This window comes from Gymnogyps californianus, chromosome 2, assembly GCF_018139145.2.
Source record: "Gymnogyps californianus isolate 813 chromosome 2, ASM1813914v2, whole genome shotgun sequence".
Lineage (NCBI taxonomy): Eukaryota > Metazoa > Chordata > Aves > Accipitriformes > Cathartidae > Gymnogyps > Gymnogyps californianus.
This window is the reverse complement of record NC_059472.1, coordinates 141066813-141084990: the sequence shown is the minus strand read 5'-3', so window position 1 is coordinate 141084990 and position 18178 is coordinate 141066813. Positions and strand designations below refer to the sequence as shown.

Below are 18178 nucleotides of genomic sequence, written 5' to 3'. Positions count from 1 at the left end.
CTTGAACAACTGATCTGGCTCTTAGGCAGTTTATGAAGACAGTCTGGAGTCGGTGTGGGATTGGTGTCTCCACCAGACTAAGGGTATGCAGAGATGTTGAACGTGCTACGTTTTTCCGTGGGTGTGAGAGACAAGCTTTGTACTGAAAATGCATCTTTAAGCCGGAGCTGTTCCAGGGCAGACATCTGCACATCTGCTGTCTCTGCTGAGCAATGTGGAAAGCCCGCAGCGTCTCAGCTGCAGGTGAACTCCAAAGGTCCAGCAACAATGGGCTCCTTGTGTGGTTCGGAGGGATGATTCCTGCATACCCAGCCACCTCTTGTGTCATGCACTGCCCATAAATGAGCAAACAAGTTCAGCCCAGCACCTCTTTAGGGTGTCTCTGAAATACTGGAAAGCTTATCAGCCAGCTCTTTGGAGCTGTGGCTTAAGAGTAACAAGGAGGTGGTGGAAAATATTTATTTCTGAACAGAAATACTGTCCAGGAGACCACAGGAAAACAAAGGATGCATCAGCAACCTTAGTAGAGTGGCTACACAGCAAGCCATCTAACCATAATAAAAGGTGCCTATGGTAATAAAATCCTCTTCAGTTCCCTTTCTTACAGCCCTGTGCTACTCAGCAGGGTCTCATGGCCACAGGAGCCTGTTGTGTTACAGCTGGATGCGTGGGGGCACATGAAAATCACGCAAATACTTTTGTGACTATTGGATGTGTTTCTAAAATAGTGCCTCTTATGAGATGGAAAGGAATGTAACTCCCAAAACACATGCCAAAAAGCCTTAATATATTAACATAATTTTATAATTGTGTGCTCTGTTTCTGGAGATTCTTACACCTACATACCAATAAATTGACTGGGATTTTCTTTTTTATTTCAGATGTTTCAGGTACTCATTTAGAAACAGTACACATAACAATAAATCCCTGGTATCTGATGGATGGTTGCCAAGCCTATCATGTTTTTAAAATTGTTTGCAATTAGATGGATCTAATGGAAAGTGCACGGTACAAGACCAACTTAAAAAAAAGATAGTAATAATATGTAGTTTTGACAAGTGCTTTTTCCTTCATGAAAAAGCTACCTTTCCCTCCCCCGTCCTCCTCACTTTCCATCTTCTTGTAGATGTGTGGGAGAGATGGGGGAAGCACAATGACTCTGGAGCATTTGTCTCCTCAGGAGGTGGAAGGTGGAGAGGACTCCAGCCTCACTGGTATTTTTCTTTTGATTTGAAAGGAAGGTGTGTCATTGGCTAGATTATTGAGCCATGAAGATAATAACTCAGGTATTTGGCAATACTTCTAAGATTATTTTTCAAATACCTCCTTGAATAATTTATTGATTTCTGGGAAGAAGGATTTTTTTTTTTCCTCCATATATATGAACTTGGTTTGCTGCTTTTATTTTCAAATATGAATATTTGAATCTCAGTTTCAAAGCCATCCCATAAATGTGAATATATACAATACAATATATATGTTGATTTAATATACTTTCCCTTTCAGAATTACTCAGCGTACGCAATAAAATTTAATTCCTCTGCAAATTTACTACGTGACCACATATTCAAGGTATTCTTTTCCTGAAGAATGCATTTCTTGCTATGTAACTCTAGGATGATATTTTAAGAACAAGAATTTGAGATGTAATTTGTTGTATAGCTACTTATAAAAAAGCAGATGATTGAGGTGAATAGCCAGCCTCTGAAGTCCTTGGAGCTCCTGAGTGCTAGCTGAATGCAAGAACGTCCCTGCTCAGGTTCCTGAATGGTCCACAAATAACAGAGATAGCGTTCACAGCTGGGAGAGGTCTGACTTTAGCTGCAAGTGTGTATACAGTCAGTAGTGCAAATGCACTTTTACTGTAGACTTTAATTTGCTATGGCTAAATCTATTTTCTATTTCTGTTGTAAAAAATTATAGTTAAACTGTATAGTAAAAGAGTAGCTGTACTACTGGGTGTGTAAACGCTTAGGGTCGTTAGTTATAATTCAGGTAGGATTGGGAGTCGGGGAAGGTGGAAAGGATTTTCGGGGGGGGTGTGGTGTGTTTTTTTTCCTTAACTCATCTCACTCTTCTACAGATACTTTTAACCATGTCATCGTTCACTTTTGCCCTAGGTTATTCTCTATGTATATCTGCTGTGCAGCTGGGTGCTGTCATTCCCCCTTGGAATAACTTGCTTTTCACGGTTTTGAGTCCTGATTTGTTACTGATAATTTCTTGGAGTGTAGCACAGGGGATGATGAAATGCTCATAGAAATAATATAATATTTTGAGTGGAAGGTTCTTTTGAAGAAAACAATCTTGAATGGGGAATTTGATTTCTGGTATGCTTTGCACTGTACTGAAAATCCTTTCATTTGTGGCCAGTACCACATATAAGGCACACCCTCCAATTTCAATGTAAATAAAAATAGTGATGTAGCGTATTTCACATTGGAGATTGCAGTTCAAATTAGAATCCTGTTGTGTTAGCTCTTTTACAAACAGAGAGGGATAATCTGTTTTATGATATGGTATGGCTGACAAATCTTTAGGGCAAGGATGCACACAGAATCATAGGCAAAAATGAGAACTAAACCAGATATTTTCAGCTCTAGAATAGTGCTTACAGTGTTTGTCCACACTCCTTAAACCAAATAAAAGTTGTCAGTGAAATGTTTTTTCCATTAAAATTATAAAGAATAGACCAAGCATGGGAACGTGTCACTTCTACTGAAATACCTATTTTGTTGGAGAAAAAGAAGGGGAAATGCATTGTTTTGACACTGCGAAAAATCTTCCATTTTTGTCCCAGAAGGGGTTTTTATTGTGAAATTTCCTTTGAATGTCTTTTGGGGAAAAAAAAAAACCCTGACAAAAGAATACAATTCCATGTTATAAAAATATTCAGATTTTTGCATTTTTATTTGAGTTTTGTTCCCAGTCTGAGATCAAACTCATGACCTTTCTTGGAAAACTGAAAATCTGGGTTTTGTCTTAAACAACTAACCACACTCTATTGCTCGGAAATAGGGATGCTCTTTTATTGCTTTGCCTTTGCTAACTCAAAGTGGTTTCAAAACCAATCAGATTTCACAAACAACCACAACATACAGAAGATGCTCTCCTTCGGTCTCTGCTGTACTCAGGAACTGAAACATCTGGAGATGCTCCAGCAGCGCGACAGGCTGTCCCGCGGGGTGAGGGCTTGGGAGCTGCTGGGGTTGAGGAGCTGTGGAACTGGTGGTCCCAGCCCTGCCCACGCTGATGGCTGCATCAGCCTGCGGATGCAGATGTTACTAGCTGCGGAGAATTTTGCTTGTTAATGGTTATAAACAAGGAAATTGCATAATGACAGAGGGGTGTGCTTCTAGCTGTGGCATCAGTTGATAGATGTCTCTCTAATAATTTGTTCGCTGTGACCGTGCTAAGATTATGTTGATCTCCAGTGTGGCAGGTATTCTGGGATGGCATGGCATGTTTTTTTCAGTATCTGGCTCAGCTTCTCAAGGATTTAAGGAGTCAGCCACTGGAAAATGATTTGGTCCTGTAAGCCTGTGCTGATCAGAAATTCCTGTGGAAGCCTCCTGCAGTGTGCTTCTGTTCCAAGTTCAGTGTTACTGAACTAAAACCCCTGTGCTAGCCAGGCTAGCTCCAGAGCATGTCCGAAGTTCATTTAATTATTCACTGCACACATTCTGAAATTCTTTTTTCTGGAATTTATTCAAAACCAGCATTTGTCAAGTTTCTCTCCCCATGCCTGCAATTTCAATTCTCAGTTTATAACTCCATTTGGAAATTGCAAGTTCTGGAACTTGTGATCTAGTAAAATTTATGTCTTTGGGTGTGACATCTTGAGGTAACTGGCTAAAGTTTTCCATGTCAGACAAATGTGGATTTCCAACAAGCTATTTATCAGCTTGGACTGGAGTAAAAGATCTTGTAGGGAAGAAAGTTAAACACAGCTTTCAGCTGATAAATAGTCAGCCTTTGTATTAAATCGTAGCATAGAAACTTTAATAAGTAGCAAATGTTATAAATCTGTTTAATCCCTGAATCACGTAGTATTGCTTTTCAATTTAATTATTTATTTATGTGGAATTCAGAAGAGACAGAATGAGCTCTGGATCTTTTGAATATTGACTCTATATCCTGATGCCTTTAAGAAATGAAAGTAATTAGTCTGCTTTTTGCTCATAGGGTTTGCTACAAAACTGAGTACAATTTCTTCTGATTTCAGATCTTGACCCCGTTTCATCCAGCTTTTAAAAAGTCCTTACAAATGTACATACTTGTATTCAGTCCTGTTACTCATCTTGTCTCTCTGTTGTGCTTAAACTGGAGAATATTCTTTGGGCGCTCTCTGTCTGTTACCTATTGATAAGTCTATTCGTGTTTTCTTTCCCTGTTTGCCTATGGGATGTTGAATGTCTGTACATTACTGTAGATTCCTTATAATATCTATTTGTGTATTCACACTTCAGATCTGGTTGGAGGAAAATTTGCCATGATGCAGAGTAACATGAAGTTTTTGTAGTAGTTTGTGGTAGTTCACGTGAGAGGAAGAGTCCTGAATAGGAGCACCAGCAGCACATAAAGATGATGTACCTGCTTCATTCTTGTACAGGTGTGAGATTAATTGATTTATGTCGTGGTTTAACCCCAGCTGGCAGCTAAGCACCACGCAGCCGCTCGCTCATTCCCCCCCACCCCTGGGATGGGGGAGAGAACCAGGGAAAAAAAACCTCGTGAGTTGAGATAAAGACAGTTTAATAGGACAGAGAAATGAAAAACAATGATAATGATAATAATAATATGACAATAGTAATACTAAAAGAATTAAACTATACAAAGCAAGTGGTGCACAATGCAATTGCTCACCACTCATTGACCGATGCCCAGTTACTTCCCGAGCTGCGATCCGCCCCTCCCAGCCAGCTCCCCCAGTTTATATACTGGGCATGATGTCATATGGTATGGAATAGCTCTTTGGCCAGTTTGGGTCAGCTGTCCTGGCGGTGTCCCCTCCCAGCTTCTTGTGCCCCCTCCAGCCTTCTTGCTGTCTGGGCATGAGAAGCTGAAAAATCCTTGACTTAGTATAAACACTACTTAGCTACAACTAAAAACATCAGTGTGTTATCAACATTATTTTCCTACTAAATCCAAAACACAGCACTATACCAGCTACTAGGAAGAAAATTAACTCTGTCCTCGCTGAAACCAGGACAATTTATTACCTGTTCAAAATGAATGAGCACGTTTAAAAGAAGCTAGCTGAGCAGCTGCACAGTCATTTTCGTGGGAAGAACACATTTTACATGGGGCTGACAAATGCCTCATCGAGTCCAAAGGCAGATTTTGGTGCCTCTGAGGGCTGATTCACAGTCGTGTCAGTAGGACTGCAGTGGACACGCACCGTGTTGAAGGATGTTGATGCAATATTGGCCTGTTTGTCAGAAGGGTGGCAACCTTTAAGCTGGAGAGAATATTCCCTGCTGGATAAACCTGACTCAGAGAATTAAACTGAGCATCCAAAAGCAAAGCTTAAACCAGGCGAACGTGCAACAGGTTATAGGAATGTATGTGTTCAGTGTATGTAAGGAGGTTGGCAGTTGTTGCTGATTGACTGACCTCAAGCAGTGGGGAGGTTGCAGAGGTGATATTCTTGAAACCTAGGCTATGGTTTGTTTATGACCTTGCTGAAAGAGAAACCACATGAGAAGTAGCATGGCTTTGCCATTGAAGCTCAGGAGGTGCAATATTCAGCCTATACACTTCTTGACTTTGTTTTTACATGTTTTTTTTCCTGTTTTCTTCATGCTGTGGCATTTAGTTTGACTGACATTTTCAAACATACGATAATTGAGATCTGTACTTTTTAACCTTAAAGAAAAAAATTGTAGGATGGTTTAACTAGGCTTTTGTGGAATTGATGTTGGGTCAGAGATGAGGGGGCAAAATAATCTCAGTTCAAAAGTAGGCAGAAGATGGCCGAGGAATCTGTGACCAGTGATTACATCAAGTTTTCCTCAGAGTTGGAGCTGACGCAATAGCTGGTGCTTGGGACTGTGTGCAATCTTGGATTTTCTTTTTTCTTTCTTTTTTTTTTTTGCTACTGCATCTTTTCACGCTGTAACTGTTTCCTGTGTTGCCATGTGGACATTTTATGTTATTTGTACTGTGCAGCTTAGCTTTTCCTTCCCCATAACGTTTTTTGTATACAATTTTGGGGGTTTGTGTCCTTTTTGAAGGGGACTGATATCCTCCTGAATTTGAAGATTGATGCAGATGTGATTGCTGACTCACATGGCACTTGGTCACACTGCATAACCATTTAGAAAATAAAGAAAATTTACACATGTGAGGGAGATTTTGGAAGCTAGAGGGTAGCAAGTGCAGCTGCTGTGGACTAGTGATTTAAAATACATTGCTCTGGCTTTCTAAAGCAGTGTCCTAGACAGCTTTGAACCCTCTTTGAATGTGTCCATGGTCCCTCTAGCTAGGGCCCGGTCTGTGTGGTGCATTTATCTGATCAGTGGCAGGCACTGCTGAGTTCCTACTTGACATTTTGTTTGTTTTTATAGGGGTTTCTTATCCTTACATTGTAGGGAAAGTTTCTCCTGTGTTTTCCAGTGTAGCTCCGTCTTAATCTAAAATGGTGCTACACAGATCTGATCACCTTACTCATCTTAGTAAATTTTGTTTCTGAAGTGGCAACCATGATGACTTCTATAGCAATGAGTATTGTGGGAACACACAATTTGCATTGTTAATTGCTCAGGGATTGTACTTATGCTGCTAACTGTGTATGTTTGAAGAGGAATGAGCAGCCAGTCTGTATTTTTCCTTTTCCAAAGAATACTGGATCACAAGAGTGATATTACCAAGTAAAACTTTGGTTAGCAGAAGAGGTCCTTATCTGCCTTGGATTTTACAGATGAACTAGTGAGTATCTGTGAGAGATAAAGTACTGTATGTGGTGGTGTTCTTTCTAGGATCAACCAAACACAAATAGAAAGCACTATAATTCATCTTTCTTTGGGACAAACTGAGAGAATTTGATCCGTCTGGCTAAGATAATCTGTTAAGGGGAACTTTGCATCTGGTACAAGGGTTTTTTGTTTGTTTTTCATTTTTTTTGGTGAACTGATCCAGGTGAAATAGCCAAAAAATATACGTGTTCATCTCAACAAGGCTGAAGTGGATGCACAGAGTTTCTGTTACATGAAATGAGAGTTTTTTCCACTGCACCCAGCAGGAAGCAAATAACCAAGAAGGCAGTAGGTATTTTCTGAACTTGATCAGCCTAGACTCTTCAGAATGGGTTTGTGGGAAATTGCACAACACAGAGAGTACACCTTTGGTAATTCTTTAAATTCCTTTTATGTAAAGAAGGGGAAAGGAATTATAGCAGGATTTCTGTACTGTCCTACCTGATGACATTTGCAATTATGTAACTTTAGGGCTCTTTGTAGTCCTCTGGAGCTGAAATTCTTGAACTGTATTTATGACGGGTGAGTAAGTTTGAACACTTAAATTTTGCTTCTGTTGATTTAAAATTGTAGGCTGTGATGAAAACTGGCAATTAGCTCTGTCATCCTAGTGTCAGATGTAGGAGTCTCTCAGACCTATCTTCAAAATGGGAGTTGATTCATGTTTTATTTGTCTTTCTAGTCATTAGAAATAAGAGCACATGTTTGTTTTTTCTTGCACTGAGTTAGGTGCCAATAGTAGAAATAATACTGCGTGATTTCCTTTGGTGTAGATACACTTTATGTGAACTTTGGAAGCTCTGTAAACAAACAAGATAAATTATATAAGCATTTAAGATTGAGTTACCGATATGGCTGTATTGTGTTTTCACCATTCCTTTTTCCAGGCTCACTCACATTCTTAAAACACTCTGAAGAACCCCTGTTTCTCCTTCCTTCAACTCACTTATAGACCCTTTTCACCACGGATGTTGTCATTCCTGCAGACAGCTACTAGATGGAGTTCAGAAGCAAATTCCAAGTAGGGACACTTTTAAACTCTTACAAAACTTGGACGAGAGACTTCAAGCCTGTCTCATCGTTGAACAGTCATATTTGAACAGGGAACCTGTAGCTGAAAAAGTGACAGGAAACGTGTTGGTCTTCACAAAAATGAAACAGTTATATGGAAGACCTCAGCTTCGCCTTTGCCTTTATAAGTCCTTTTTCATAGACATTCTTTGCCTTTGTTTTCCCAACTGATCTCCTCAGCAGTGTTTTTGTTTTGACATGTTGCAGCTGAAGATCAGATAGTAGTGCTCTTCTATTTGTATTTTTGGGCATCATCTTTGCTGTCTGCCTATATTCATATATAAAAGTCCTGATACCCTAAATTATCAGATTTAGTAGAATGTACATCTGCATCTTTTTAAAAAAACACGTTTTTTAAAACTTGCTGTTTTCTTTTGGACTCCCACTCCACTGGCAGTGTCACAAATTTAACAGTGTAGAAATAAGTTAGTCTATATACAATAAGACTTTAAAATAAGCTTTTTCTTTTCCTCTTTTTTGGGGGGTTAGAATAATGTGGTGGTGGTGGTTAGTAGAAAAGCACAGAACCAATTTAAAAGAAAAATAGGTTAATATGCTGACCATGGTGTGGTGGGTTCACCTTGGCCATCAGCCAGACACCCACCCAGCCGCTCGCTCACTCCCCCTCCTCAACAGGACAGGGAAGAAAATACGATGGCAAGGCTCGGCTGTCAAGATAAAGTCGGGGAGACTGCTCACCAGTTACCGTCATGGGCAAAGCAGACTTGGCTTGGGGAAAATTAGTTTAATTTGTGGCCAGTTAAAATAGATTTGCGTAGTGAGAAACAAAGGCAAATTAAAACAACATGTTCCCCCCATCCTCTCCCCCTTCTTCCCAGGCTCAGCTCCAGTCCTTCATTCCTGAGTCATCTACCTCCTTCCCCACCCCGAGCAGCACAGGGGGATGGGGATGGGGGGTTGCAGTCAGTCCATAGCACCTCCTCGTTGCTGCTCCTTCCTCCTCACAGTTTTCCCCTACTCCAGCGTGGGTCCTGCCCATGGTCTGCAGTACAGAATCTTTATTTATTTGCATGTTCATGTGTTCTTGCTTTGGGCTTTATAATTTAATTTCTTTGTAAAAGAACCTGAAATCAAACAATGGATAAGATATCAAATTAAGCCGTTCAACAGTTGGAAGTTGTGCTATTGTCAGCAAAACAGTAACAATTTGAGTATAGCAGAGTTGCCTTTTTCTACCTGTTTTGAATTATAAAAGCATTAGTGCATTAGACTTTCTGCCTAGTTTTGCTTTGCTTTGTTCTTTTAATATTTCTTGCAAATTAAAAATGGAAATGTAGCCAAACAATTCTCTGAAGGTCACTCATCTCATTTTAAAGTTAAATGAAATATTTACCCTAGAAATGTTTTACATGTGAATGTTTACATATAGCTTGTTTTTTTTTTTTTTTTTTAAAGCAATCAAATCTGAAATTTATTTGGTTCCTTTCATTATGGATTTTTCACCAAAAATTACATTAGGCATGGTGTTTACTTTTCTGAATGAAAATTAAATTGACCAATTAGCATTTCATCATTGTACAGATACTTCCAGGAGGTGGTGTTTGTTGATAACACTGGCGAACACGACCCTCGTACCACCAGCTTACTCCCTTATTGCAAATAAGAGTTATTCCAAAAAGAGTAAGTCTTATTCCAAACAAAAATTAAACATTCATTCCGTAAAACATTCACCATCATCACTGCAGCAGGTGGAAATAAGAACGGCCTGGTGGTTTTGTCTCAGTTAAAGAGCTGAGTCCTGTGGCACACAGGGTGATGTGCTTGGACCTGTCCCAAAATAGCTGGCAGTGGGGCTGTGAAAGCCAGGCGGCCACCATGTGCTGGGGAAAAAAGAAAGTTGCATTAGTGCTCAGAGCCAGCGCTGCCTGCTATCGCTGTGTGTGACACTGCTGGCAGCATGTCTTGGTGCAGAGATCCAGTTCTCCAAAGAGATGGGACACAACTGTCTTTAGCCATGTCATAAGTTACCCAAATTACTTGGGGATATAGCTGCACAGACTGCACGGACAAGTGAATCTCTGTCTCAATCAAGTACTTTGGGTTCAGAAGAGGCGTTCCCTATAATTGTCTGTCAAACCACTCACATTTATCCATGACACTCTTTCTCCTTGGCTCCCAGAACAACTGATGAAAAGTTAGGTGTTGCGTGATTAATGTTTTTACCATTTGCTTCTGCCCTTCCTGCCTGTCTGCATCTGTGGTTGTCTCTTGCATTATCTATGCCCAGATTATAAAATCTTCGGAGGATGCATCATCTCTTTGCCTGGTAGGGCTTCCCCCCTCCACCTTTTCAGCTGCCGAGGCTTCATTCTGATCGTTTCCTCCCTTTGGTAGGAAATTCCTTCAGTGTCATCACGTTGAGACACTTTGTCATCACTTTGTTCCGCTTAGTAACTAATCTCAAATGAGAGCAAGGCAAGTCTGTTATATAGTAATATATAATGAATTGTGGTTTGAACAAAGAATGTATGTAAGCCGTACACTTGCATAAAACGGTCCTTCTTTGGGTCAGTTTTGTGCATAGCATTCCTCCTGTGAAATTGCTTTGGGTAAATCAAGAAACTAAGGTTTTAATTTGTGAAATTAAGTGAAAGCCAGGAATATAACTGCTTGGTAGACAAAACCAAAGACACAATCAGTAATAACTGTAGTTTGGCAATAAAATGATTGACTGATTTAAAAAAAATAAAATCAAATGGAAAGCATTTGTGCAGTGCCAAAACTGAGGTTATCTATTATAACGCTGCTATAGATTAATATAAAATTAGCAAAAACTCTCTCATACCACACATCTTTAAATAGCCTTGCCTTTGCATGCACATATGTTCCTTACTGTTCCTCAGAGCATTTATTTATTGATGAGGGCTTTGTAAAGGCAAGAGAATTGGATCATATATTATGTGAAACACATTCCCATGTTACTGTTGTTTCACTGTACTGCTTAAGCTCCCAGTAAGAATTTTGATTTTGTGTATATTTTCAAGAAACATTCTTTATTTTCAGGTAAAAGTTTGGAAAAGTAGCTATGTTTTTGATTCTTACAATCCAGATTATTCAGGATGATCTAAGGAGAAATGTTATTTGAAAATTGAACTTCACGCTTAGCCTTTTCCATTTGTGTTTTCCTTTCTTTTTGCAGAAAAAGGATGCACAAAGATAGTTTCTGTGGCTTTAGAAAACAGATGATGGCACACAAAGCCCTGTGTTTATATGCACTGTGGTGTTTTGATTTTTAATTAATGGTGTTTTTTTAAAACTTCAAAGCAGGTCAGTAGAGGGGTGAGCTCAGATAGTGTTTGATGTCAGCAAGTGAAAATGGAAGAGGGTTGTCTGCCCCTTATTGTGTGTGTGAGGGGTGGGGGATTGTATCTATTTATTTGAAATTTTCTTAGTTGGTCTTCAAATGAGTTAAAAAAAAAACCAAACTAAAAAAAGGAGGAAAACGTTATCTAATCAAAGCTTCTCAGTCAACTAATGACATCAAGCAGTAAGCTGCTCTTTCTCACCATATTTCCTTTGGACTATGAACTATTTAATACAGCTAGAAATTACCTCATCCATCATAGCAACGTGGCCCTTTTCTGTGTTTCGCTACGAGGTGGATTTATCTGTGCTGGGCATGGGAAGGAGGTGAAGAATAATATCCTCTTTAAATGAATTTGCAGATTGGAATGTGGGGAGGAGGAATGGCCCATGCTGGCACCTGGCCAGCGCCCCGGGTCGTCAGCCTCCTGCTAATGAAAAATGCTTTAATGACTGCACCGACCAGGTGCCAGGATATGAAACACACGTGTTCGGTATTGTACTTGTGTCTAACGTGGATTTTGAGCTACAGCAGTAACTTAATATAGGGACACGACCTGCACATGGTCTTGCTCTGTGCTGACTTGACTGCTGTGTGTGAGAAAGATGAGCTCCGCTTCAGTGCATTGGGGGGTGAGAGCGGGTGTCAGGCATTATCGTGGAGAAATAAAAGCACTTCTTACCTTGTGGTGATTTGTTCATATGACCTTGCTGTTAGAAAGAATAATTTTGCCTTCTGATGTCGTTTTCAGCAGCACATCACTTTTTCCTGCTGTTTCCAGTAAAAGTAATGATGCTACTTAGGATATTCAGAGGTGACCTGATGTGCACACGGGTAATTAGAGCAGGTGTAATTTTGAATTCGTGTTTTGTAAAGAATAGTGTGGCATTGCTTTTCTGAAAGAAAGCTGATAATTGTCAAATATTTAAAAATTAGCAGTGAAATTGCAGTTGGCAAGTCCTTGCAGTAGAAATATTTTATTTTTTTTCTTGTTGCTTATGCCAGTCTAGAACATGAGTGTCATAGATTTGTTTTTTCCTCAGAATATGGCGGCATGGGCTTGGACTTCTCCTATAACATTGCAGTGGCAGAAGAGCTGGGAAATATCCGCTGTGGAGGTATTCCTATGGCTATTGGAGTGCAAGCTGGCATGGCTACTCCTGCTCTTACAAGGTAATTTTCAGAAAGTTTGGTTTAGCCTAAAACCCAAATCGTCATGTGTTTAGGCCTAAACCCCAATCTGTTTAAGAGTAGAAAAAGACATTACTGTGCAGATTTACTGTCTAGTTGTTCTTCAGTAACGCTTGAGGAAGGAACCTACTCTCTGCCTCTCTCAGACAGTTTGGTTTAGGGGAGAAAATATGTATTTTTTTAATGTTAGAATATTATATATTAAAACACAGGCCTTGTTTAATAGTAGATGATATGTTTACAAACACAGAACCTTGGTGCCACGACCAATAAAACAATTTTAATTCCAGAATCCCCCTATTCATGTTTGTGTTTTTTCTTAGCCAGATGTCCCAGTGCAGTCATACTAAGGATGCATTTATTTGTAATGATTAGGATCAGTCTAATTCTATTTTATAATTTACTTGCTTTTTTCCAGCTTTACAAGGTGCTCCTCACTGACTGTGACTTTTCAGAAATGCTCAATATTGGTGTACGCCCGAAAGTTGTAGCACGTGTCATGCTTCCCATCACGCCCATTCCAGGCAATTACTCATTTTGCTTTTTCTCATCTGCTTGTGTCAGTGTTCGCATTTTATCACTTACAATCATTCAGGCTCCTGCACTTTCTGAATCTGTTTTGGGTTTGGTTTTTTTTGCTCCCTCAATAAAAGTGGCAGTTACCAACTTCTTCATGTAGTAGTTTCACAGACATTCTGCATCAAAACAGCAGTTTGCAAAAGTAGAGGGAGGCGACAGGCTGGTCCAGCAGTTTGCCCCTAGAATATGGATATGCCTAAAATTCTGGAAGGTGGTGGTGGAGATTAAATTCAAATAACAATGATGAAGTCAGGAATTTCTCTGCACAAAACAGATGTACAAGAGGGGAATTTTTGCACAGAAGAGCATTTTAGGGTTGGGTTGTTTGTTGGTGGGGTTTTTTTTTTCCCCATTCTGAGTGAAAATGCCTGTAAATCCACTGTAGAGTCTGGAATGTAGGCTCTGTTCCCTTGACATCCATTTATCCTTCTGCTAGGTATGTGCGACTTCAGAGGTCTCAGCCATGGGAAATCTTTCTAAAATTTTTCTTCTCCTTTGTGTGATACACCAAAAGCTTGCTGAAAGCATGGAGTTCAGTATGTCTGTTGCAACAGTATCTTAGTTATAGTCCAACTGAGAATGAAACTAGTATTTTAAAAGACTTCAGAGAATACTACCTTGCCCCCATGATAGCCTTTTATTCCCAGGGGTTTATAAAAATTTGTGGGTTAAAGAAGGCAGGATTTTGTTCCATTGCAGTTTTTTGGCCTTCTGTTACTCTGTTCTGCTGTAGTAAAGCAGTGAAGCTACGTACATTTGTGCTAGTGAAATCCTGAAGTGGATGTTCTTGGAAAGTAAAAGTGAAAATGTTGTTAACGTGATGAGATCTGTAATTGAATTTGCATCTGTATTAGTGAACTTTTCCTCCACTGTTAAGTCAATTCCACTGACTAGTTATACAGTACAGTGTCCCACTCTTAAGATGTAAAAGTGAAACTTGGTAATTAAAAGAGAAAGCTGGTTGCTACAGGAAATTTTGCATGGGTGCAGCTTTACTTCCTGCAGTATAGTGAGAGGGCTAACTGCTTGTCCTGGGTCATGGATTCAAATTGCATGCAACCTGGATGGTTTCTTTAAAGGTATCTGTGTACTGTGGTGATCCTAAAGAAGTTCAAAGAGATAATCCAAATTTTGCATATTAACTATGCATTGTTACACATGATGCATCTGTATTTTGCCATAGTTTTATTTTCCTTTTACCCACCATTTACAAGATTGTAAACCATTGTCATTTTTGTGTTTGTATTCATGACATTCCACCAATGTTACTTATAAAGTGTGGAGCAAGAAAGGATGTACCACTTTCATGCAACTCATAATGTGTCAGAATCTCACACTTGGGACTTCTGGGTTACCCATCATCAACAAGGAGCTCTGGTTTACTGACTGTAGACTCGTGTGTGTGATTACATACACACATGCACGAAAATATATTTTAGTGTGATGCTAAGGCTGCACAGTTAATCATATGGGAAACTATACTCTGGGGTATGGCCGTGGCCCAAAAAACAGACATAGTCTGGTCTGTCTTGAGCCAGAGCATGATATCATTGCAAACAGAGTTCCCTAATTCTGGAGCTGTTAAACTAGAAAGAAGTGGGTATTGCATTTATGCAATGAGATTTTTCTGGGATGCATTTAAGATTGGTGGAATTTTACAGAAACAACATATTTCTAACACAATAGCTAGCTGCTTGCTGGGCTGCATGTCCTTCCTGCAAGGCATGGAGACCCATGATCTTCTGAAGATAGTGTTGCCAGACTTTTTTTTTAATTGGAAAATAACTTCTTCTGTAGCCTCATTTTTGGGAAGAGCTGAACTGTTTTCTGGAACTTAAATCAAAGAAAGATAGATATCAAACCAAAAACATTATTCTGAGAAAAGTTCGTGTCATGGAAATCCTCTGTTGAAATAACTAAAGGTTGGCAAAGTTTTAAGCATCAGAAAGCATTGCCAAAAATCCCTGCTAACTCCTCTCATAATCTGATTTTTCATGTTGTTGTTGGAGTTTTTTGTCTAATGAATGTTCAGCTGGCCATACTTGATCATGTCCCAAGGAAAAGAAAAAAAGAAAAAGATTACACTGCATAACAGACCAGGGGACTTTGTCCCAGTATGCTGGAGGAAGGAGTAAACACTCCAAGCTCGCTTCTTGTATTTATTTGGGATTGCTGCCGTGATTATCAGCAGGGACAGGACTAGGAATTGAGCTCCCTGTGTGCACAAAGTTAAAGCGTCTGCCAGCTCCCGGTCTGTTCTCTGGCTGTCCCATGTCCTTTGACTGGTTTGTGTCAGGGTTGGAGTCGAGGGGAAGGGTCAGAGTCTTAGCTAAAATGGCATCACTCCTTTGGAAGTACTGGGACAGTGTTTTAGAAGGAGGGCCGAGGTAACTGCAGCCTGCTTAGGCACCCAGGGAGCCGAAGGAGATGAGTGCTCACCTGAGAAGCCTCATACCGAAGAGGAGGCTGAGGAGGAACTTGACTTTTATGGATTTGTGCTCACAGAAGAGACATCTCATGACCCGAGGAATTTTTCAGTCTGGCACAAGAGAGTTTCAAGAACTAGACCACGAGCTCACCATTCACGCTGCAAGACCAAATCAGTGAATGTTAATTAGGACAAAATCAAACGTGAAATGAGATGGACCATGTTTTGAATCGACGAAAGCAGCTGAACGTTGGAAAAAAAGAGGGTGCCTCTTAACTGAATTGAAATATGGCCAAGTGAATTTTTTGTGTTAAAATGCCATCAACAGTTTGCTGTTTCCCTTTTTATTTTTGTGGGGACTAAAAGAATGCCTGGGAAGAAGCACTAATGGATTTCACTATGTGATTTAAATGCAGTTATGAAATATTAATAATGTAAATACAGATATTTGCAGAGGGTGGCCGTCACATGTCATAACTTCTCAGTCACCACTAAAACCTGGCAAAGAGCTGGTGCAAAAGTCAGAAGATATGCAGAGAGCAGGTCCTCCATCCTGGCTGACTGCAGACTGGTGCAGGAGCATTGAGGGGACACCTCAGGGACCATGTTTATTTAGATCTGATAGCTCTCAAAACAACAGTCATAAAGATCAGATTTTGGGCATCTAGACCACACGTTTCTGTGGGAGTAAGATGCCTGAATACTTGTAAAGACCTTGTTTAAAATGACTGGCTGCACTTCTGGTGAAGGCTCTGAGTCATAGCTTTGGAGGGTATCTATTCTGTCTTTTGGCTCTGGGACAGGTTTTACCTAGTCATAGGAAAATTGATCACTGTGTGGGTAGAACAAAATTTGTAACTAACTTGTAAATAAAGTTTACCTTCAAAAGCTTTTAATAGCCTATCTTTTTCATTATATTGTTGCAGGTTTGGTTCTGATGAGTTGAAAAAACAGTTCCTTGTACCAACTATAGCTGGAGATTTTGTGGCTTGCTTGGGAATCAGTGAAGCTGGAGCCGGGTCAGATGTTGCAAGTAAGTTAACCTAGCAAATTGCCAATTTTAGACAGCCTGGTATTTTAAGGGAAAGAATCTGGTTTCCCTGACCCTTCCCTTTGCCACTGTCATTTGTAAGAAATACAGAGGAAGGAAAGTCTGGTGTGGTGAGGGCAAAAAGTAATATTCCAGGAGCAGTAATGCATGCCTCTGATGCATCCAAAAGCAATCAAATTGAATGTATTTGTCAGTGAATCAATAGCTATAACCCTGCATAGGCTGAGCATAACAGATTAATATGCAGCTGTCATGCTGGCCCTGGATTTCTCCTAGTGTTTGTCCTGCTGCTGCCTCCTCTGTTCTGTCCGAGCTCACCACTGGCAGGGAGCACTCCAGCTTCTCCTGTAGTTGCATAGCCACCTCAGTTGTGCAAATCTGCAGACGTACGTGATAGGGAATGTGGCCTGTTCAGCTGTACTAAAAATTGCTCTGCCTTAAAACAGGCCTCTCCACTGAATGTGGGCAAATTGCAGAGCTAGTCCGTTCTGAAAATGATAGCATCACTTTCACAATGGGTTCCTCTCGTTCATTCTTACCTCACCTCAGCCCCTTCCGTCCTTCCTGTGCAGCAAAAATGTCTCTGAACTGGTGATTGTTTTATTTAGAGCCAATGAAAAATTTGCCATGTCAAATCTATTAGCTTTGTGATTTAGTTACTTTGCATGCAACTATTTTTCTTGTTTTAGTGCAAGAATATGTTTAAAAACATGGACGAATGAAACTATTATTTCGAAGTGCCTGAGGCAGTAGATAATTTGAACAATTAAATTAAAATAGATACTGTAGAAAAAGTAAGAGATATCTATCTCATCTGACTGTGAATCGTGGACTTCAAGGAAAAGGGAATGACAAGAAATCACTTTTAGAGGTTTTGTTGTTGGACACAGGATGGCTAAGTTGAACACATTGGGCTCTTACAAATTACTGAGACAATGTCTTCCTGCAGACAAAATCGCTGAGTTTGACAGACGTGTTTTGATCAGCAGAGTACTGTGTCCATCTCCTTGACCAAACACAGGTTGTTTTCTCAAGAGAAGTAGATAATTATTCAGTGTTAGAGCAAGGGTGCAGCAGATAGTTTTCAAGAGAGTTAATGGGGATAATGAAATAATGGGACTAAATCTTCCTGCATGATCCATAGCTGTTTCCCTTTCTAGTTAATTGATTTTGTTCATAAGAAAATTCCATAATTTTTATAGACTTGTTTTTCATTAAAATAATTTGAAATTTGAATGTTGCTAATGTAGGAAATACAACATAATTTATCTTAATTAATGCCTCTCTAGTTTAATTAGATGATTATCAGAACTTTCTAAATATGATTTTGATTTTTTGATGCAGTGTTCCAGATAATAAGTAACATAAATATTCTTTTAGCTACATGTTGTTTACCATCTAGTTTAATTGGTATGATACACTTGGATTAATACAGTTAAAGAGAAATTTGGAATCAACTAGGATTATCTGATGAACCCAGGCTGCAGCTGGAAGGCGGACTGCAGGATGAAATGATGGTACTTTTTCACCTGTCATGGCAGATCTGATCCCTGGTA

General features: G+C 39.7%; 1 protein-coding gene across 1 annotated transcript in view; it reads left to right on the top strand.

The window, feature by feature from the left end:
• The window catches only part of LOC127012927 (probable acyl-CoA dehydrogenase 6), an 88362-nt gene that overhangs the window by 45045 nt on the left and 25139 nt on the right, over positions 1-18178 (top strand). Inside the window, exons 3-4 of the mRNA XM_050891385.1 lie at positions 12417-12546; positions 16498-16604. Of these exons, the coding sequence (XP_050747342.1) occupies positions 12417-12546; positions 16498-16604 (237 nt within the window). The remainder of the gene's footprint in view (positions 1-12416; positions 12547-16497; positions 16605-18178) is intronic.